The sequence below is a fragment of the Sceloporus undulatus genome, chromosome 2 (assembly GCF_019175285.1).
Source record: "Sceloporus undulatus isolate JIND9_A2432 ecotype Alabama chromosome 2, SceUnd_v1.1, whole genome shotgun sequence".
In the NCBI taxonomy this organism is placed as follows: Eukaryota; Metazoa; Chordata; class Lepidosauria; order Squamata; family Phrynosomatidae; genus Sceloporus; species Sceloporus undulatus.
Window position 1 is genome coordinate 240,910,002 of NC_056523.1, and position 22,821 is coordinate 240,932,822.

Sequence of the window (22,821 nt, forward strand, 5' to 3'; positions counted from 1 at the left end):
AAATCTGGACCGAAGCAAGGCCAACTTTCTCTTTTGTGAGATGAGAAAGCAATATAAGTAGAATACTATAGTCACCAACTTGAGCAAGCCAGGAATTCATGAGGAGATTCATAAATCATTACAAAGAGCACTAAAGTCTACTAAAAAGACCTGCCTGGCTATACAAAATAATATATTATCATCTGGAAGCTTTGCTTAGATGTTAAATCCCATTTGAAATCTTCAAAACTGTGCTTTTATGTAAAGATTTTCCAGAGGATTTGCCCCCCCCCCCCATTTGTTGGCTGACAGTTAAAGCCATTTTTCATTGATTGGATTTTGAGAGGTGAAATTTGTGCAAGAGCCCTCTACGCACATACGCACACAATGATAACTCCAGAATTCTCTACATAAGAAAGGCAGCCATCTGTGCATTATTCTGATCCTTGAAAGTGAATCAATAATCTTTTCTTGTGAATCAAAAAAGAAGAAAAAAGCAGGGGGAAAAGTAATAAAAAACAATCCCAAACCTTTTTTAATCTCTTCAAAGATCTACAGTCTTGTCTTATGCAAGTTACAGCTTCTGCTTTTGGAATTTTGGGGAATGACAGTTGTAATTACAAAACATTTCCTTTTTTTTCTTGCAGAAAACACATGGACCTTTTGAGTATCTCTCTCAGTATCATACATGTCTTAATCTATATCATGTTAAGATATATATCTGATATCTAAGAGTGGGAGGAGGGGGCTCAGGTAAAACCCAGCTCTGTTCTTGTTGCCAGCTTCACTTTGCCACTCCACCAGTGAAGCAGCAGCCATGTTAGGAGGGGACACCTGTGCCTGAAACCTCATGATTGGAAGGTGAGGGTGGACAGGTACCTTCTTCTCTTGATGGACTTTTACAGTACCACATCCTGCTCCATGATCTGCTGAAGATTAAAGTTACAGGAGCTCCATCTTATATTCAACCTGGTAACTGTAACCTCACACTGGATGGTAATATCAAGGTGAAGCCAACTCCTAGAGTAGAGGAATACACCTGGAGCTGGTGCTTGGGTCTGGGAATCTTCCCTCATTTCCAAACTTGAGAGATTATAAAGGCATAAGCAGATTAGGGGGTCAGCAACATATGGCCATAACAGTGGTCATTCAGGATTCATTGAGAGATAAAGATGTAGGCAGATTAACACAAGATGAATCCCATCTTGGGAGAAAGGTGGGATATCAATTCAATCAAAAAATAAGTGAATAAGTAATACATGTATAGGGTCAAAAATTATTTGACCATTCCACATAGAGTTTAATTTCATGATGAACCCTAATAGGCCTGAGACAGCAAATGCGAGGACCAAATGGGATGGAAAAGTAAAACTGTCCCTCTGGTAATACATGGCGACCTTTGCTACCTGTTCCACTCTCTTCTATTATTTCCCCACAGAACAAAGATCCTGCAGCAAATTAAATGTAGAGGAGATGGTGGCTCTCTAACTGTTGCACTGCATATAACAGTTGGCGTCATTTCTACAGCATCTGATTTGGAATTTAATAGCATCTTTGTACAATACAAACTTTTCTAGTTTCATTTCCATTGTTTTACTATACAGTATTAACTACCTGCACTTTGTTTTTTGCCATTTTGTACTCTGTGGCATTGGGAGGGTGGGGGGAATATTGAGGATTACATACCATCAAATATGACCCTGGTCTGACCATTTATAATTGAGTATTATTGTTTCCTTAATTTCTCAGATTTTCAGCATCTGCTCCTTTTTCTTCTCATCATATAAGCCCCAGGAGAATTTCTGTTCCCCCTCCTTTGGTGCAGAAAAGGGTACCACAGTGTTCCAACAATCAGCAGCTTGCAGTAACCCATTTGAAGTCATATGAGCCATCAACACATCCCTCTCTTCAGCCAAACAGCATCCAAATCCAAGGTAAGTTAGTGAATTATCCTAGCCTTATTCAATGGACATTTTCACATGGGGACGGGATCGCTCCCCTGTCCTTATCCTGTCCGTGACCCAGGTGAAAGTGATAGTGGAAATCACTTTCACATGAAAGCGGGCTGAAAAGCGCTTTCAACCATCATGGTAATAACAGGTTCTTCTGTTATTACAGAAGTCTGGAAATGATAGTAGAAAGCTCTTTCATCTGATGGCTGAAAGCACTTTTCAGCCTCCTTTCATGTGAAAGTGATTTGCACTATCACTTTCACTGCTGAGTCAATGCCAAGTCATGTGTGAAAGTCCTTCCTGCAATTGAGGAGGAAGGACGGGGCAGGGAAGGGACAATAACGCCCCATCCCTCATGTGATAATCTCCTTTATCTTTGCTGAGGAGACAACTGTGCCTAAATGTGCCTAAAATAACTACTTCCAGATCTTTATGAATAAAGTTGCAAGCACAGGGTGATGTTTTCAACGGAGCAGTTGTGTACTCCTGCATGTCCAAAATTCATGTTTTCTGTCTTTATCAATTTTAAAACAGTCTTAAATCATTCAATAGGCTTTAATCTTTAAGATTTCATGTGGGCCCATGTTTGTTTTAGGTTGTACATACCCACTGTTCTTGGTAAATATGAAGAGGAATAAAATTGGACATGGTGAGGATATAAAATCTTGGTCTTCTTTTTCATTTTTAAAATCATGTTTCTACAGCACATGGATATCAAAATAAGATTCATCATATGCAAACAAATAACTAAAGTCATTCAGTGGTGGTTTTGGACACCAGAAACAAGTACATTAATACTTTATTCCCTACCCTGAGAAATATGAGCAAAGTAAATTATGCAAAATAAAGAAATATATATAGATTTTCTTGCTTGCCATAATGTATACAGAACCACCTATTTGGGTTACCTTGGTGCAGTTATAGTAGTAGTACAGTTGGCACCCCGCATTTGCAGCTTTGCTTTTGCGGATCTGATTATTCACAGATTTGATTAATATGTACTCTTTAGGAATTTCTAGGTCTTCCAGCATGATTCTGCAAGCAATATCTGCCAGATGTTGCACTGGAGGACATCAAGATTCTTAGAGAGGTGTTGTGTCAGGTTAAAAAACTGGTAGTTTTTATTTGTGTTTTTTCCACTTTCAGAGGGGTACTGTGCCCCTTGCCTCAGTGGATATGGAGGGACCACTGTAGTAGTAAGCCCTCCTCCTCCTCTTTCTCCTCCTCCTCTGCCACCATCACCACCACAAACTATGGTTAGCATCAGCTGTAGTTCATGCATTGCCCAGCTAACATTTTATCAGCATTTAGCACAGAATACTATGGCCAGGGTTGGGCAAGTATTTGACCTATTTACCAGGAGGTATATAGAAGTGGAGTCAGAAGTCTATTCATTCAACACCATGTTGGCAATGTGACTGTTAATATTTCCGTACTAGCAGCATTATTACTCATCCAATGTAATTGACATGCAGAATTTTACATTTTGAGTTCGCACTAGGGATATAAAGAATGCTTGCAAACTTTCTCATCCTTTTCAAGAAAGTTTATCTCAACACATCCAGATATCTTGTTGAGAAAATAGCCAAGATTGTGGTATTTTGAGGCCTTTTTGCAAAAAAATTCATTCATGAAAAAAAAATGTTCCTTCCTTATCTTGCCATCTGGGGATTTAACCAATGGCAAGACCCCGTCATCCCCAATGTCGGAAAACCATGTGGCTAGGGAGGCTCATGACTTAACAACGGTTGCATTTTTGGGCTGCAACTTTCAGAAACCCCAGCCAGCACACCTATACTGGCTGGGGGATTCTTAGAGTTTTAGTCCAAAAAACCAACACTTCCAAACTCTGTGTAAGTTCCTTTTGAACATATAGTTCCTCGTATGGTAGAAACATCTGCACAAATATCTGCTTCCAAGCTTATGTAGTTCTTCTGAACTGCAGTGCTAGTGTTTAATAACAAGTTTATACAATATAAAAAAAAGAGTAACTATAGGTTGATATGTGAGTCTCTTTGAAACAGTAAAGTGTTTCCATACATTCAGTTTGTCTAGTTTGTATAGGTTAGTCAGTTAATTCTTCTTCTAATTCCCAGGGGCAAGATTAGAATAATTTCCATCAATGAAACAAGGAAGGGGGCACTTCCCACTCACCTTTACCTCCCCCTCAGTAAACACAGGAATCTGCCATAGAGAGCTGGGAAACTCTGGAATACGTTTTTGGAGCAGTTCCAGCACATTACCAGACATCCTCTGCTGCAATATTTGATTTAAGCTGCATTATTTGCCACTACAAAACGTGTGTGTTCCCCAGTGTGAGATGCTGGCAAGTATATATACTTTCAACCACTTACAGCAAGAGATGCAAAGCACCACGCGTCAAACCTCTTCACTAGGCCAACATCCTTGCTCTGTAAATCACTTTTTCTCATTCAATTCCTCTACTTCAGCAAATGGAAAGCAATAATGCTGGTTTTTGTTGTATTTTGTTGAAAAGTATTTGTTAAGTTTCTTGGTAGCTTCAGAAAAAAGGGGGGGGGAATGCCATGCTATCCTGGGTCATGTTATTACAGCTCACTTGAAGAATCTCATGGAACAACTACATCAGCCTAGTCTATTTGGTATATATATTAGCAGGGAAAACTCCGTTAGCCTTTGTCTCCTACAATTCATATGCCGCCATCACATAATTTAGAGGGCTATAGCTCTCGCCACTGAACTTTCAGCTCAATCTGCTACCAAACAATAGTGACATTTTTCTGTTTCAATCCGTAGTCTTAAACTTGTCAGCTAGGTTTAAATTGGCTGTACCAAAAAGAAAGTTTCACTGCCAAAAAGAAAAAAGACTTATGAACAAAATAGGTTGTAAATGGTTTCCCTTGTTGAAAACACAAAGATCTTAAAAGCTCAATGAAATCAGTGGGTGTTGCAATTGAAGTGATGTTGCAGTCAAATACAAGTCTAATAACCTTTCATATCAGCTACAGTGTACTCCACTTCATAACATACTTTTTCAGTGCTTGACAGCTAGTTACACAGAGAGGGAAAGAATGACTAATTCTTAAGTAATTGCTCTGGGTTTTTAAAAAAAACCATCAAGAAAACTGAAGGCACTGCATTGCTGTTACTTGCTGTTATTGCACCAGCAACCCAACAGCTAGAGAAAACTCATCATCACTGTGCAAAGTCTATTATGCTTTCTACAGGTCCAGGCAGTACTGAGAGTAATGGGAATTTGGGCATAGTTTTAAGGAAGGCTTTGAGTGAGCTGCTGCTGCTTCAATTGCTACCACACTGCAGAATTAAAGTATTTTGATACTGATGTCTCCATCTTATAGAATCTTGGGATTTGTTGTCAGTTGTGGCACCAGAGCTCTCTGACAGAGAAGGCCAAAAATTCACAAAACTACAAATCCCAGGATTCCATAGGATGGAGCCATGACATATAAAGTTGTGTCAAACTGCATTAATTCTACAGTGTGTCCACAGCCTCTATTAACTCCACACTTAAATATATAAAAGCATCCCTTTGTCACCTTACATGGGTGAGGGGGGGGGTCCGGAACAGATCCCCCGCATAAGGGAAGGGTGGACTGTATATCTAAGGGCACATCCAGACTGATTATAAAGACCAGAAAGTCCCAGATATTGTTCCTCTTCTTTCCCATTTATTTTGGCAACCCATACACATTTTATTTATCCCAGAATATTTCCTGCCTGCTCCCAGTGTAATCAGAGACTTCCTATACCAGCTCCCCAGGTCAGTTTATTTTAACCCGGTATAAAATGGGAAAGAACAGTAATTAATATCTGGGACATTTCAGTCAGTCTGAATGTTAAGATGAGTTTGCATGACCTGAGCAGGGCTGTTAACAATAGGATTTCTTGGAGATCTCTCAGTCATGGGAGTTTATCACATGGAAAGAAACTGGAAGTTTAAAATGGTCAGAACCCATTATTAACTCACATTTACGCAAATGGTTTTCACGTGCAAAGCGCTGTTATCCTGTGCAGAATCTAAGATCAATCTGTGCTTGTGCGCAAATGCACGAATGGTTTTATTAGAGTGATACCAAATGTGTCTCCATCCCAATAATGATAAAAACGTGTGCATCCCGAAAAAGCGATCAAATAAGCAAATTATTGTCACACCTAGATCATGACAAATCTCTGTGTGTGTGTGTGTGTGTGTGTGTGTGTGTGTCCCTGCCTTCCCTCAGCAGCTGTTCCTTTAAGGCTATGGGGGCTGAAGTTATAGACAGACAGACAGACATACACAGGAAAGAGCAAGGGGAAACTCAGCCTTTTCTCTATCTCGCTTGCTCTGTTCATGCCTTTGCCTCTGTAGCTGTTTCTTTAAGAGCTCTGGCTCGGAGGATAGGCTGGGATTCTGGGAGCTGAAGTTCAAAATTCCTGAAAGGGGACAGTTTGGGGATCGCTGTGGCTGAAGCAGGAGGCACACACACACACACACACACACACAGAGAGAGAGAGAGAGAGAGATGAACATGCCGGGACTCAGACAAACATTATTTTACTTATTCCGCAGCACTGGAAGTAAACTCACCCCAAAGAACCATGGGAAATCTGGCAATAAGCACAAAATCAGGGAGAATCCCATGAATAAACCACAAGTAGTTTTCACACTACAGCAATTGTGCAAAAAAAGTGAACTCATGAATGAAATGGGAATGAATTTCCAATATTTTCCCAAAAATGCTTATTTCCTGGTTCATGTCACTTTCTTGTCAGATTCTAAGCAGTTTGTGTTCAACGTTGTCTGAAAACCATTTGTGCAGTTGTGCCTAATATGCTAGATAATCGCGAGTTCTGACCCTTTTAAGTTTCCAATCTTCCCCATGTGATAAACTCCCTTGGGAAACCAACTTGACAGCAAATAACAACAAAAATATCTAAGGTGTCTGATTAGTACGTGTATATCCCATGTACTGTATAAGATAAACCGAATTCACACCACTAGTTACAAAAAAAGGGGGGCTCACTTTATTCCCCCAAATCTTAAGAAACTCCAGGGATGACATCTTATAGATGCTGTCACCATGGAGATATCTGGTGTCTTTGTATTATATGTTCATTAACAAGTATACAAACAGACGATACTGGAACAAAGCAATATTGTAAAATAAATTATATAACCAATGCATTGCATTCTTAAAGGGGAACATTTGCAGCCAACCCCCCAAATTATCCTAAGCACCAACATCTTCCACACATTGTCCACCAAAGTGAAATTGCCAAATTTCCTCTGGCTGAGGGATTCTGGGTACTGGGTATCCCCCCCCCAAAGGTAACTTTTCCAGGCTGAGTCTGCCCTAAAAGTGGAAGAAATAACCCCTGTTTTCCCAGCCACTTGCAAATAATTAGCTTCAACCAAGGAAGGAGAACTATTCCTCTAACAAACAAGGGATAGCATTTTTGTTGCACAGTTTATGAATTTATTGAATTGTTAATGCAGCATAGTTGCCACTTTTAATCAGTTGTGAAACTTCTTTTCTTGTGATATAAGATAAAAAAACTAGTTGCTACGATTGACATTAGAAGGAGTTTCTCAGTTTAGTGGTTGGGAGTGTGTTCTATGTAAATGTGTATAAGAAGTCTGAAGACAAAGGTTAATAGCCTCTTTTCTTTAAATATCCTTTACTAGATTAAAAGCATATGATAATGGTAAAAGTGTTTTCATTTGCCTTAAAGACTTTTATTACATGATACCCTATTTCTTCAGTCTAAAGTTATACCATCATTTTGATATGCACGCACTTTCCTTCAGCTGGAATACTAAACAGCCTGGCATTGAAAACAGAAGGACTTATTTCTGGAAAAACATGTAGAGGATTGCACTATTAGAGCCCTAACTTGAAAAACAAAACAGTTTGTGGGAGTTATTTACTTTACTTTGTAGGCCATTTGTTGTTGCTTTTAAATATGAAGTTACAGTTCAAGAGATAATGGCTAATGTCTCTGATAAGTGCAGCCTTTATCATGTTATTGTGTTTGACAAATAAGTACCATCCTCACATCTTTTGTTAGAAAAATACTTCCATATGTTGGAAAGAAGTTAAGGCAGAACTTTTTAGATGGGTTGAAAGCCCTGTATTTGAAAGGCACCTAAAATGTCAAGGCAGGAACATCTACAGACATTTCAAAGACACTCATGGTTAAATCACATGTTGCCTATACTCTGATGTTTGATTAATCATAAAACTTTTCTGTTTTGAATCAAGCTCCCAAATGCCAGGAAATTCCCACATCCTTAAAAATTCATGCAATTTAGGCAATATGGGATGGTATCTTGTCTTCTAGTTAATTCCGTCTTCCACAACTACCTTGGAACTAGTTGGCTGACAATAGCAAAGTAGTGTACTTAAGTCTGGGTTTTTGTTTGTTCATTGGAATAGACCCAATGAATCTATATAGCTACCATTCATTCTTAGCACATAGTATAATCCAGAGTATAATGACAGAGTAAGAAAGTACCTTAAAAGTAATCTGGTTAAGACCCTGGAAATAAGAAGTTACAAATAACAAGTTACTTGTATTTAATTTATTTTCCATTAACTCCCACAAGAAGGTTTCTCTTTAGTTACATGAGCAAAGGGACAGGATGGATTCTGACACCACCCAAGTGCCAGCACAGCACCACACATGGTGGTAGCATGGTATTCTGCATCATCATGCACCCCAGATTTAGAATGGCATTGTGGCAATAAATATCTGTTTCATGCAAAGCTTGATACACCTACCTCTGGGCATGTACAAGGTAGAATTTCCTCCAAAATGAGTCACTAGAACAGTAGCACACTTGCTTCTAACATCCTATGGATGATATTGCTGCTTGCATGAATAAAAGTGGTTGAAATGCACCTCAGAACCACATTCAAGGGACACTGGTATAAGTGAAAAAGGCTACTAAACATCCAGTTGGCCACCTTTCTCCAGGGGTCCTGCAGCAACAATGCCTATAGATCCTGTCTCCATCCTCATATGCTAGGTATAGCCCTATAGAAGTGTAGTGTCTAGACTGAGGGAAGTAATAGTACCACTCTATTCTGCTTTGGTCAGGCCTCACCTGAAATATTGTGTCAAGTTCTGGGCACCACAATTCAAGAAGGATGTTGACAAGCTGGAGAGTGTCCAGAGGAGGGCAACCGAAATGGTGACAGGTCTGGAAACCATGCCCTATAAGGAGCAACTTAGGAAGCTGGGTATATTTAGTCTGGAAAAGAGAAGGTTAAGAGGTGATGTGATAGCCCTATTTATTATTTGAAGGGATTTTATACTGAAGATGGAACAAGTTTGCTTTCTGCAGCTCCAGAGAATAGGACCCAAAGCAATGGATCCAAGCTACAGGAAAAGAGATTTCACCTCAACATTAGGAGGAACTTCTTGGCAGTAAGAGCTGTTCAACAGTGGAAAACAATCCCTTGGAGTGTGGTGGAGTCTTCTTCTTTGGGAGTTTTTAAACAGAGGCAGGATGGCCATCTTTTGGAAGTGCTTTGATTGTGTATTCCTGAATGGAAGGGGGTTGGACTTGATTGCACTTGTGGTCTCTTCCAGTTCTATGATTCTATGATTCTAAAGTCACATTTGTCCAATTTTTGCAATTTCCAATTTCTTCTGCACTTGGACCAGTAACTTCCACCCATCTTTGGAGCTTTGTGTTTAACAGTGAGTGACAGGCTGAAACTTAGTAGGCAGAGTTCCCCTGGGGCCTGCATCCATTTGGACTTCTGTCTTTCATGTGTTGTGATCCAACATATTTGGAGAGTACCATATGTTTTATACCAAGAACTTGCAATGCTGTACAATCAATAATTAGAAGAAAAGAAGGCTTTTCTCAGTCATTGTGATTTAAGCCCCTCTTTGGGATCTGCAGTGGAGCAGCTGAAAAGATGCTGCAGTTCTTGTAATGAGCCAACTTCCTCTATTCCAGAAGGCAAGAGAACAGAGCAATATTTGCAAAAGTCCAGGAAGCTCATCTGTTCTGTTTGCGTTCTGTTCAGCAGTAGCAAAGGCCCAGCATTTCCCAGCTGGCACGGTCTGTTATTAGACAGCGTCTGCTAAGATTAAATCGTAATTTTATACATGCTGCATTCTGTTAGAACCCAGTTAGATCTTGCCTGTGGGGAGGGGGTTTATTATCCTAAATCCAATTACTAGTTCCAGCTAGAGTAGATCTGTGGAACTGGTTGCTTCATGGTAAATCAATATGCTCAAATTCCATTGATTCAGTGGATCTACTCCATTACTACCACCAAGACCCCTGTACTGTATTTTCTTGCCAGTACTGCATTTTACTGTGTGAGTTCGAGCATGCAGGGCTCCAGGATGACTCAGGCCTGATACACGCCACCTGCAAAAGGCAGGCTGGAGCCGCCTCTCTTTGCTGCACAGCGTTACCGCAGCAACAAAATGGCACGGTACTGCTACGCAGCAAAAAAAGGAGCGCAGCAAGTTCACAACTGCAGAACTCCATTTTGATGCTGCACAGCTGCAACGTCACCAGTGAGTGTGATGTGTGGGTGGGGCCACACAATCATGGCAGCCCCCACACGTCCTAGGGTTAGGGAGCATGCGGTTGGTGCGTGCTCCTTAACTCTAGTATCACCAGGAGCATGGCGCATTTGGACGGTCTGTACCACACCTCAGCCTCCCAGCCTTTGGTAGGTTGGCAAAATGAGTATCCAGCTTATTGGGGGCAGTTGGCTTACACCTTGTAAATCACTTAGAAAGTACTTAGTACTATAAAGTGGTAAAGAAATGTAAGTGCTACAGTATTTCTATTCTAATTAGGACTAGTAGTTGGATCTATCTATCTACACACACACACACACACACACACACACACACACACACACACACGGACAGAGTTTATTGATTGGAATACTGTAGGTATGCATTCCAGTACAGGAATGGAAAAAGACGGCATTTGAAAGAGGGTGTTTCAAACATTGCTTTGTCAATATGCAGAGTCTCCAAAGCTTACTTGCTAATTAGCTTACTTGCTGTTCACCGCTATGGTCTTTGGAATAGCGGTATATAAATAAAACAAATTATTATTATGAAGGAGAGTGCAAATTCACCCAAGGAATTTCATACTGGTATATGTGTAGTTTATGTTTATTGGTCCCATTTACAACAACAAAAATGTGTTTCTGCCATCCACTAGTATATATTATCTGGTATCATTTGGAGCTTTTGGCTACGCATTCTCCAAATTTTCCTTAAGATTATTTGTGCACGTTTGTCACATTAACCACAATCACCAATGTCTATATACATTCTATAGTTAGCTCCCATTAACTTCCCTTTCTCCCTCTTTGTTCTTTGTTTGTGGATGTGAAAGAAGAGACAATACTTTTATACTTTGTTTTGTATCTGCAAATCATTGATCTTTGGCTACAGCACTTGAAAACACACTTGAAAAAAGAAAAGCAGCATTTTTTCCACACATCTGTTTGAATAGATGCTTGTATTGACTCTCTGTGCCCTACAGTACTTGTGACACCCTGTGTTTTACAATTCTTATGTTTGCAGCTGGGATTTGCCTTGTAAAGTGGATGAGTAATTAATGGTATCAAATAAATCTAAACAGGAATGGGTGGTGATTATTTAAAAGTGGGGAGGGAGATTGGGAACATCTGGCTTACCAATAATGATGCTGGTTCATTAAATCAGGGAAATACAATAACGCAAAACATTAGCTGTCTTGGGCTGGATGCATCAAACCATCTGGGAGCCAGTGCCACAGTCTCAACATTCACTACACATGTTTAGAATTCTAGCATTGTCTGAAAAGCACTTTTAAATGGGACTTGGCAAGGAGGAAATTTTGTAGATAACTTTCAACTGAAAGACTGGAGAGTTATTGCCTGCACATATGATGCATATGTACAAACCGACTCATAAAAGAGAGGGAGAACAATTGCATTGACCAGAGATGGGTCTGTTCCAGGGCTCTCTAGGAACTTTTTGCTCCCACTAGGCCCTGAAGGGCCAAACTGCACTGCCATGGCCACCATTCTGAGATATGAGAAGTGATGTTTCATTACTCCTGGTTACTTTTGGGAGTGGGGGTGGATTTCACTCTTTCAGGGAGGCACCTCCTGAAACAGTACTTTGACTTATTTAAATATTCTTTCTGGCTATATTTGCAACTTCACTGAGTTTCTTCTCTAAGGTAGCTGTGAGAAAGTCTTTATTAAAAAGACAATTTACAAAGGCTATCTGACAGCCAACATGGTGTAGTAAGTAGTCTGAGCATTGAATTGTGACTGTGGAGATGAGGTTTTGAATCTCTGCTCAGCAATGGAAACCCACTGAACAACCTTAGGCAATTCACACTCTGCCTCAGAAGAAGGCAAAGGCAAATTGCCTCTGAACAAATCTTGTCAAGAAAATCCCATGATAGGGTTGCTTGAAGGTTGCTATAAGCTGAAAACAACTTGAAGACACAGAACAACAACATTTGGAATTCAGGACTTATTCTGTACAAAACCTGCACATGGTTTTTTTACACAGAAAATAGCATTATTTTGCAGGAAGTAGTATTTCCTGCATGGAAAATAATATTTCAACAGAGAAATATTAATTACTGCACAGAAAATAATGCTTTCTTAGCCATTTATGAATTGTATGCAGAACAAATTCCTGATTACAGCTTTTTACTGCACAGGAATCACTATTTCTGCATTAACATTTATTTTCTATGCAGAAAATGCTGTTTCTCGAGCAGAACATGTTATTTTCTAAGCAAACCAGCTATGTGCAAATTTTGTGCAAAATAAGTCCCAAACTCTGAAGATTTTCATCTGTCCAGGATTCTTCTCATGAGAGTTTCTTGACACTTGAAAAACATTTTTCTATCATTTTTTTTTACTATTTTCAAATATTCATTCCATCCCTAGCTTATTGCCATTTCCAGATTCCAGCTTGAAATATACTTATATAATATAAAGTTGGTTGGTTTTCATATCCATTTGTCCTGCCTATTACCAGTCTCCACTCCTATAGATATGCATGGCCAAGCAGCACACAGCATGGGTTTTGTTGCTCCTGTAGCAGCCAGTATTTGCAAATAGGATACAGTTTTTCTTTTACCATCTCAATATAAAAGGTGCCTGTCAAATGTTTGTTGCATTTAGTAACCATTAGAATGGCCAAATTGTTCCTCAGAAATCATATAAAATGGCATAGGACATCATCTTAAAAGTACAGAGTGGGGGAACCTCTGGTCCAGTGAGGCCATTGTATTCCCTAGAGGGATAGAATCTGGCCCTCAGAAACACTGAGTTCTCTACAACAGGGGTAGGCAGCAGTGACCCTTCAGACTGCATCTCCCATAATATCTAACCATTGACTATACAGGCAAGCGTTGTAGGCAAAACACATCTGGAGGGCCCATCCTTACTCTACATTAACTGTCGCAGCCCATTTGTATGCCACACAGTAGCTTCTTGCTGAAATGTTAGCATCTGCTTGCTGTTATAGCAACATTATGGTGTGTTCAGGCAATGATCCCGATCAGCACACTCCCATCAAAAACATGAGTCCAGACAGTAGTGTCATTAGGGGGTTTGGAGTTACGGATTGCACCAGGTGACAGCCTAAGGGGGGGGCACCACTGCTTCTCAAACATCTGCCTTTGGGCAGAAACAGACAGTGGCATTCACCTGTATTCCATTAAAATGCAGAATAGATGGGGTGAGAAGGGTGAGGCTCAGTGGGAAGAGAAAGGAGAATGCGCCAAGTTGTTTTTTTAAATAAAAAATTCAAATTAATTCTGTAAGAAAAAAATAAAAATTATATTTTAAAAAAACTTTAACAACATCACATTTTACCATATTGTCTCTTTAAGCACATGAAACTATGCATATGTAAATACATTTAGGCTGTGTGTATGATATTGTAATTTAAAAGTATAATTTTAATTGTGCTAGTTTTTTATTTCAACAACTGTTACCATTCACTGATATATGGGGATTACGATTTATGAGTAACATTATTACAAAAAACATTAGTAGGGATTCTGTATGGCGTGGTATGGGAGGAGGTCAATGGGGGGATAATACTATGAGTTGCCACACTGGGTGACTAGTGACACCACTGGGTCCAGGACATTGTTTTGGCTTAGTAGGTGTTGACTCCCTATTTCCCTGGGCAAGAGGCTTTGATTATGCATTTCTCTCTCCCTCCAACCTCCTCATCCCCACTTTTGCTTAGAAGAGAAAGCTCTTTAAAATGGGCACATCTTGCAGACTTTCCTGCTTGTCCCTGTCAAATTCGATCCTCCAAATCGAGCTACTCCCATGTAACAGGGAAATACTTGTATATCTCATAGCATAGTACCTCTAATATAGCCTCTCGGTTATTTTATTTGCAACAAAATGCAGTGCACTGCAGAATGACTACATACACTCATTGCAGGAATTGTGTTAACCTGGGGGCAAGTTGATAGACAACTCTGTTTATTGTAGACATGCTTTCTCCTTCTCCTTCTTCATGGCTGGATGGGGATGGAGTTTAGGGTTCTTTCCCTAAATCAGCTGGGTTGCAAATTATGTTGGCCTTTTACAGCAGATTCTCCTTCCCCTCCCACCCCTCCATGCTGACATTTAAGAAGAAAAGTAGCTGTAGTAAAACAATAGAATACGACAACTTTCCAAAACAGTTTTTTGCTCATTACTCTCAATGGTGCTTTGTGCTTACTTGAAAAGCATTCTAAAAAATAACTGCAATCCCAACCAGGAGTGGCCACTCTGTGTGAGTTTACAGCTGAGTCACACAGCAGTTACCAGAAACAGCTATTTCCAACTCTGGTACTTGAAGCCAGCTGGCAAAGCTTGGGAAAAGCCAGGCTGAAAATGTTCTTTTACATTGCTCCACACTCATTCTCGGCTTATGGCTTTTTGCAATACCCTCTTCTGAATCCCAAATACTCTTGGGTAATACTGATTGACACAGGATTGCCAAATGTGACTGGGCACAGAAAGAAGTCCAAAAACAAAAAGAGGCATGAAGTAAGCACTCTCCTTGTTTCCAAGAAATAAAAGTGTGTGTGTGTGTGTAATTATCACTCTCTGGCAAGCATTCTTGAAATGCTATTTTTTCTGCTTCCCATACATTCAGATTTATAAATAATGGTTAGTATTCAGTATTGCAGCTATGGATTTATAATCTAGAGTTACTGATCTGTAACTGCTTTCTGTTCAGTAAAACTATGTAAATGCCATCCCACCCAACAGCTGGATCAGATGCAGGACATCCATTCAATTTTGAGTTGGGGCACAAGAAAGATGACAGTTCCTGCCCTCCTTCCGCCAGTGAGTGAGGCTGTGACAGTCAGAAGCAGCATCCTTTCACAATCCCTTGTCACAGCCTTGCTCACTGTTAGGATGTGGGTAGAAGGATGTGGGTGCACTTGACCAGAAGCTGAATGGATCTCCTTCACCCAAACTGGACGCTGACTCTTAAGGTGGGCTGGGAGACCTTGTGCAGGAGACTCAGTTATGCAGATGTAAACAAGTAGCTGGCGTAGAATATCAGATATCAAAAGTGTAGTTAGCATCCTCTTAGGTAGTCACTTCATGGTAAACTGACTTACAATTATGTAAAGTTGAATTGTTCTGTTGTGCAGTATTTGTATTCTTAGGAGAGGAGCAGAGATGTAGCTATGTCTTTGGGCTCATTATGCCAGTAGCGCCACCCTAGCACCATGGGACCCATCACCCAACAGGGCCTCCCATTACATAATGGGACAGCATGCAGAATATCTGCTGCGTATGTTGGTTCTATCTGTCAGCATTGTTTTCTGAACTGTTCCTTTAAAAGAAAGCAGTAAGAGACTATTCTTGGTGTCACCAACAGTGATTCTTCGGGTGATTATTTTTTGGGTGGAAAATCCAAGATAGTGATAATGATACATGATTACTTCATTTCACAAAACAGTGCTAGAATTTAGAAAATTCAAGGGATTCTAGTTTTCAGTGTAATTACCCAGGGCTAGGCATTCAAAGATATAGCCATGTTAGTCTGTAGAATCAGTCTGTAGAGAGATCTTGTAGCACCTTTGAGACTAACCCCCGTCGGCATCCTTCATCTCTGTGAATTTGTGCCCATTTTTATTCCTATGGGTGCCATTAAGTGTCTCCTTATGCACTTAATCAAAGAGTAATCAAGGAAAAGATGAACTTTCTGAAGGTTAAAGAAGGTCAGGTTTGTGAATATTACTTTTTTTAAGGGAGGATTCTCATGAAAATGTCAGGACAGTTAATTGCTATGGCGGCTTCTGAGTTTAGACTTAGCAAAGCTTTAAAATAGATGAGAACAGATTGCTGAAACTTTACTGTGGGGAAAAAGCAAAGTCAAACAATTTTATAATGAAACTAGTGTGAATGCAGGACACCTGCCAATCAGGCACATAGTTGATATGTTTCTGTTTTCTCTCCTTTTTAGGTGTTTATGGCCAAGTGCAAACTTTCTGTTCCCCACATTATACTGACAATCAAAGAAGTATACAGCATGTAGGAATTTGTAATATGGTCCCTCCCTTTGAAGATTGTCTTGTACCTACATCTGTGGGGCAGGCAGGTCTTGATGTTTTCCACAGAGCATTTTCTGCACATTCTGGTATTACAGGTAATTGTCTGTTGTGATCCTATTTTTTAAAGAATTATTCCATGGTGAATATTTTTAGACTAGTGGTTATATGTGTATCTTGTGGAATGCATTTTATATGCATCCAAGGTGCAGTGCCCCCCCTACAGTTGAGACTGAAATTGTAATGCATGCACATGCGTACCAATACACACACACACACACACACAATACATAGCAACATCATGAATTATGTAAGAGACCAGAAGTAGGCCAGTTCTGGGTCTTGGGGCCAGTCCAATCTGTTGGATCCTGCAGTGGACCATACCCCCACATTACCTAAATTCAGGTGTGGGAAAAACTGACTTTTTCTCCCACCATTGCATTTCTACTCTAAAACAAGGCATGGTGGGAAGATATACCTTGTTTCAAAGGAGAATCATGCTTTCCATAGGCTTCTGGGCTACAGATTGCATTTCTTCTCTTAAACAAGTTATGTGGGCATTGCGTGTCTTGTTTTAGAAGAAAATCAGGCTCTGAGAAGCCTCTGGGAAGCATGATTCTCTTCTAAAATGGTGCTTATGTATCTCTTCCTGGGTTCTATGGGGCCAACTATAACCGAATATTGCAAACCCAAAAGCACTTTAAATAGAAATATACGTACTGTCAGCCCTCTGTATACTGGATTCATGGATTCAACCAACCATAATTTGAAAAAACACACGCCCCCCCCCCCCCCAAAAAAGCAAACCTTGATTTAGCCATTTTATATAAGAGACACTATTTTACTACCCCGTTGTGTATAATGGGACTTAGGCATCCACGGATTTTGGCATCCATGGGGGTTATGGAACAAAACCACAGCACATCATAAGGTTTTACTGTATTTGGCAACAATACAATAAAATATATATCAAATTCGACACATATGCATTGTTTCCAAAGTTCAATGCATTCAGTGATTTGTCAGTGTGGAATTTGATTGCAGGACTCTTCTGCTTGTGCTGTTCAGTAGTATTGCAACATTTGGATACAGCCTTAAAATCCTATATTAAAGAAGAAACATGGGATGCAAATCCATAATAGAAATTCTACTACCCCTTTGTCTCTTCCTAAACACACAGTTAAAAATCCTGCTACCTTATTCAATGTAAAAAGCACCTACTCCTTGTCCCTGGCAACTACAGCTCTTCTCTTCTGCTCTCTCTCTTTTTCTGAACTCACCCAGCAAGTACAGCCCCTTCCTTAGGGTTTCTCCACCTTCTGGGCCAAACCAGTAACTCATAGGGATTATACTCACATGATTTGTTTTAATGCATAAGTACAATTTGTTTTGTTGCTGCAGTGAGGTACAAAAATGGGTGGTGGTTCCAAAGGTCATAAACATGGTCAGGTGTTAAAAAGAAGAGAAAAGAAACAGAAGGGACAGAAAACTTCAGATATTTTTTATTTGGTGCGGGGGAGACCCCAGCCACACTACACAATTATAGCACAATGATTTCACTTTCAAATGCCCTGGTAATCCTGTGTAATCCTGAGATCTGTATTATAGGGGGGATATTTTGAATTCTCTGCCAGAGAACTCCTGTAATGCCCTCATTAGGATCCATAGGATACATCCATGGCAGTTAAAGTGGAATCATAATGTTATAATTGTCTGGAGTGAAAGAGCACAGAGAGTCTCATGATGTGTAAAAGGTTTTATTCTTCAAAATAACCCATGCTTTTTCGGCTAGGAAATATTTGTGTGGCCTTCTTTAGGGTAAAACAGTTTGAGAACTGTAAGGTGTTTTTTTTTTAAGGATATCCAGAGTATTTCAGTTGCCACACATAATTTGGTGACATGTTTTTGAAACATTCACAGGTAGATTTTCAATTGTTTTGCACTAAAGAAGGCCATGCAAATGGATTCCACCAGAAATGTGCTGGGCTATTATAAGAAGAAAATTGTTTACACATCCCATGTGGGGCAGGGAGTACCTGCTGTCTGAAGATGCTGTGTTGCCCACTCATGCATTAGACCACATTGGTTCCCCCCAAACTATTTTTGCAGCCGTAGACCCCTCCTGATTCCCCACATTGTCCCTTTTCTTCTCCTGCCCCCCAAAAGAATGGTATACAGTATGTCTAGAAAACATGCAGGAACAGCAATTTATTTTTTAAATAATCTACAATCAAGCCTGAACTTTCCCTAGAAGATAAAATAATTAAACTGAGACCATCATATTTTGGACATATGAAACTGCATTAGAAAAGACAAATGATGCTTGGTAAAGTAGACAACAGTAGTAAAAGAGGAAGGCTGTATCACAGGTAAATTGGTTCAGTAAAGGAAAGCCACAGTCCTGAGTTTACAGGACCTGAGCAGGGCTACTGATGATAAAGTGTCTTGAAGGTTTTTCATTCATAGTGTCACCATAAACTGAAGCCAACCTAATGGCAGTTAGATTTTTGTGGGTTTTTCGAGCTATGTGGCCATGTTCTAGAAGAGTTAGGAAGAAATTATTCTAGAACATGGCCACATAGCCTGAGAAACCCACAAAAAACTATGGATGATGGCCATGAAAGCCTTAGACTTCACTAATGGCAATTAACAACAACACCTCTCAGTGTTTAAAAAAATATTTTTTCAAAACCTGGAGTGGATTTTCAGCTATTATTAGGTCTTTTGTAGATTATTTTAGTGGGGGCAATAGGTGGAGTCCATGGTCTTTACATCCCTTGGGGGGTCCCGGGGCAGAAAATTGGCCCCTGGATCTGCCATAGTTCCCCACCACTGCTTTAACTGATATCCTCGGTGTCTTCATATTTTTCCTTCAGTGTATGATCTTCCATCTGGCTCCACAGGTATCTTCGGGGATCCACACAATGGGGCTGAGGACACCAATTTTCTTCAGATAAATGCTGTCGATCGCTGCCCTAGTCAACTTTCTTCTGTTTATACTGAAGGCTGAGGAAACACAAATGACAGGCATCTAGTTCCCATGAGAACCACTGTATTATAGATCATCTTTCATTGGTCAGGAAAACAAGTGCTAAAGGTATGGCTCCAAAAAAAATAGGAGGAAAAAAACTCACCATCACCAGAAAGACTCAGCTTCACAGTTGCAGCTAATATCCCGGGATGGGGTAAAATGCTGGTTAAAAGGTACGCATTTACCAAAGTGTGACAATCGCTTCTTCGATTCAGCCTTTTCTGTGACAAAACCACTTCCCAAAGGGAATGAATAAGAAAACTACTGCTTGATACTTTTTAAAATGAATTGTTGGCATTATCAAAATGGTATTCTAAAAATCTGTTTCAAGTACTCTGTGAAAATTAACCACAACTACAAAACTTCAGTAAAAGGAGAGTTCCATGCATAATGAGCCTGTTTTATGGTGCTTTGGAATCTAAGTACACAAACTCACAGGTAAAAGGGCAAAAAGGGGAAATCATGTGTTTTTCAGACATGTTATGGCACCAGCTGATAGTGGTAATATCACTGTTCCAGCTTCTTTTCAAAAATCTAGGTATTGTTGGTTCTGGATTTGTTAATATTCTTTTTAACAACACTGTATTAGCTGCATTAGCTTTAAGAAATGTGCTTGTTTGTGATTTCCTAGAAGCACTTCATTGCAGAGAATTCATTCTACTGTGGATTGAATAATGCTTTATAATTTAATTAATATTTATATTCCATACATAGATTTTTTTTTAAGCACACACATTCCAAGTAGGCATTCCCCATCAATATTTGGAAATATTTCAACCCACGTCTAACAAACATCACTGAAGCTTGACACTCATGTCTTGCTAAACAATTCAACAAGTAGTTAGGGTCAATCTGTACAAAATGGGATTCTAATCATTTTGTTACACTTGTACACATTTTGTTGACAACATTAGATTCTGTAGTCCTTGAGTACTTCAGACACATCCTAAGAAGACATGACTCACTAGAAAAGGCAATAATTCTAGGAAAGGTGGAGGGTAGATTCAATCAAGAAGGCCATGGCCTGAGCCTGCAGGACTTGAGCAGAGAAGAGGAGGTATCTCACTCATAGGGTCACTATGAGTTGAGGTCAACGTGAGAGCAGTTAACAAACGAAAGTCCTTGAGTGATTCTAATAGGTAGTTTAAAAATAGCAGATAATTAAATCCAGGAGGAGAGCCAGCATCATGAAGTGGACTGAGCATTGGACAGGGACCCTGGAGACCAGGATTTGAATTCCTGCTCAGCCATGGAATTCTTGGGCCAGGCACACTCTCAACCTTAGAGGGAGGTCAAGGCAAACTACTTCTGGACAAATCTTGCCAAGAAAACCCAGTGCTAGGGTAATCATAAGTCAGAAGAAAATTGAAGGCACATGGCAACAAGAAGAAGATCCAGGAGAGAACTGTTGTTGGACAAGTCCCAACTGACACCTGTTTAATTTTGCTTGAATTTTTGCTATGCTTTATAGCTCATTAGCAACCATAATTTCAGCTATTATTTTTGAAGAAGTAGGAGGTATCACTTCTCCATAATACCTAAAAATATAGGGTAATTTTTACACAAGGTGGCATGTGTTTCATATGTAAAAATTGTTCATAGGCAAAACAACAGGAAATGGAAAATTAGGATTACCTTTTCTTCCATTAACATTTCTCCTATGTTCCATATTTCAAAAAGAAACATTGAGTACATTCCAGGTAAACTTACAAGCGTCTAATTACCACTGAAATCAAGAAGAGTTAATTACATTTAAGTATTTCTACTTTTGCAAATTACACCAATTAGGACAGGATGACTTTTAGCCATCTTCTAACACAATGTGTTGTGATTATCATATATGTAGTGCATACAGTGACAATGTCCATTCACTTCTATATCATCACATGGCATTAAGAACACATTAGCATATCATTACCCAGAGTAACGGGCAACTAAAATGATGAAAGATGTGCCTTATCATAGGTTTCCACAGTTTTATTTAGCTAGTACAGTATTTATTTAGCTTACAGTAGTCCTATATATATTGAAGTTCCACAGATGTCCTAGTTAAATGTCTAGAACTTCAGCTTTATGTCTGTCTCCTTCAACAAAGAGTTCAGAGCAGATGACATAAAGTCCCCACATGGTCTCCTACTAGTAATCTCCTGGCATAGTTTCAGTAACAGAAACTTGCCTAGTTTCAGTAACAGAATTTTACCTATTATTCTGAAGATATTGTAAGAGTTTTGCTAAATCACAATTTACTGAAGGAATTCATTCTTACTTGCTTTGGGGAATGAATAGATTTCAGTTTTAGCTTATTCCAGCTGGTTTTGTTGAAAAGATCATGTTACATTAATGATTTCCACCATTGTGGATGGTCTGGGAAGAGGGGGTGTCACCTCATTTTATAGTGGTGGGATGTGTCCCTCCCCATTGGACAACAGGCAGCCAAAATTAATTATTTGAATATTTTATTACATAGGGAATTGTTTTATTACAAAAATGGTGCTTACACCTCTGATTGCTAGATAATATTATCTATTTTTAAAGAGATGCGATATAAATGAAAGATGTAGTTGGTAATCAGTAAACACAGGGGCTTGGATCCTGCTGGTTAGTCCTAACTAGAGCAGGCCCATTAAATGAGTTAGTGAGCTGACATGTGCATAAATCCCCTTGATCTACTCAAGTAGGGATTAACAATAGAACCCAGGCCATTGATTACTACTAGCTTGTGTTGTTCACATTTCTCAAAACAGTCCTTTCAAATACAATAGGGGAATGCTGCAGCTTAGTCCTTTTGCACTTTCATATTCTCCTCACTTATTTTCTTTTAAAAAAATCTATTAAGGAGTAAAAAAACCCTATGCATACCAGTAGTGTCACTAGGGTTGGTGCCCACCCCCCCAATTGATCAATCACATACCTAACTATGCAGAAACCTTAGTAATTTCTTTTGTACTCATGTTACTCATATTATAATTCCCATATATCAGTACTGTAAATGTGATGTAATCCTGGTGACATAAACAACTTGCAAAATTAAAATTATACCTTTAAATTACAATATCATATGCAGAAACTAAATGTTTTTACATATATATAGTTTCGTGTGGTTAAAGTGAAGATTTGGTAAAAGAATTTTTTAAAAGAATAACATTGTTTTAAAAAACTTAAAGATATATAATGTCTAATGTTTTAAAAATATTTTAATTAAAAACTTTTTCTGAAAAAGGCTCTGCTTTCTCCTCCCACTTAGCCTCATTCCACTCACACCATCTTTTCAGCATTTTAAATGGACACAGGAGAGTGCCACA

The 22,821-nt window shown here is 39.4% G+C and overlaps 1 protein-coding gene across 1 annotated transcript in view; it reads left to right on the forward strand.

The window, feature by feature from the left end:
• GLIS3 (GLIS family zinc finger 3) overlaps positions 1-22,614 on the forward strand; it is a 203,759-nt gene extending 181,145 nt beyond the window's left edge. Inside the window, exons 10-12 of the mRNA XM_042455475.1 lie at positions 1,729-1,913; positions 16,404-16,586; positions 19,392-22,614. Coding sequence (XP_042311409.1) covers positions 1,729-1,913; positions 16,404-16,586; positions 19,392-19,498 — 475 coding nt within the window. The 3' untranslated portion in view covers positions 19,499-22,614. The remainder of the gene's footprint in view (positions 1-1,728; positions 1,914-16,403; positions 16,587-19,391) is intronic.
• Positions 22,615-22,821: the final 207 nt, after the last annotated feature.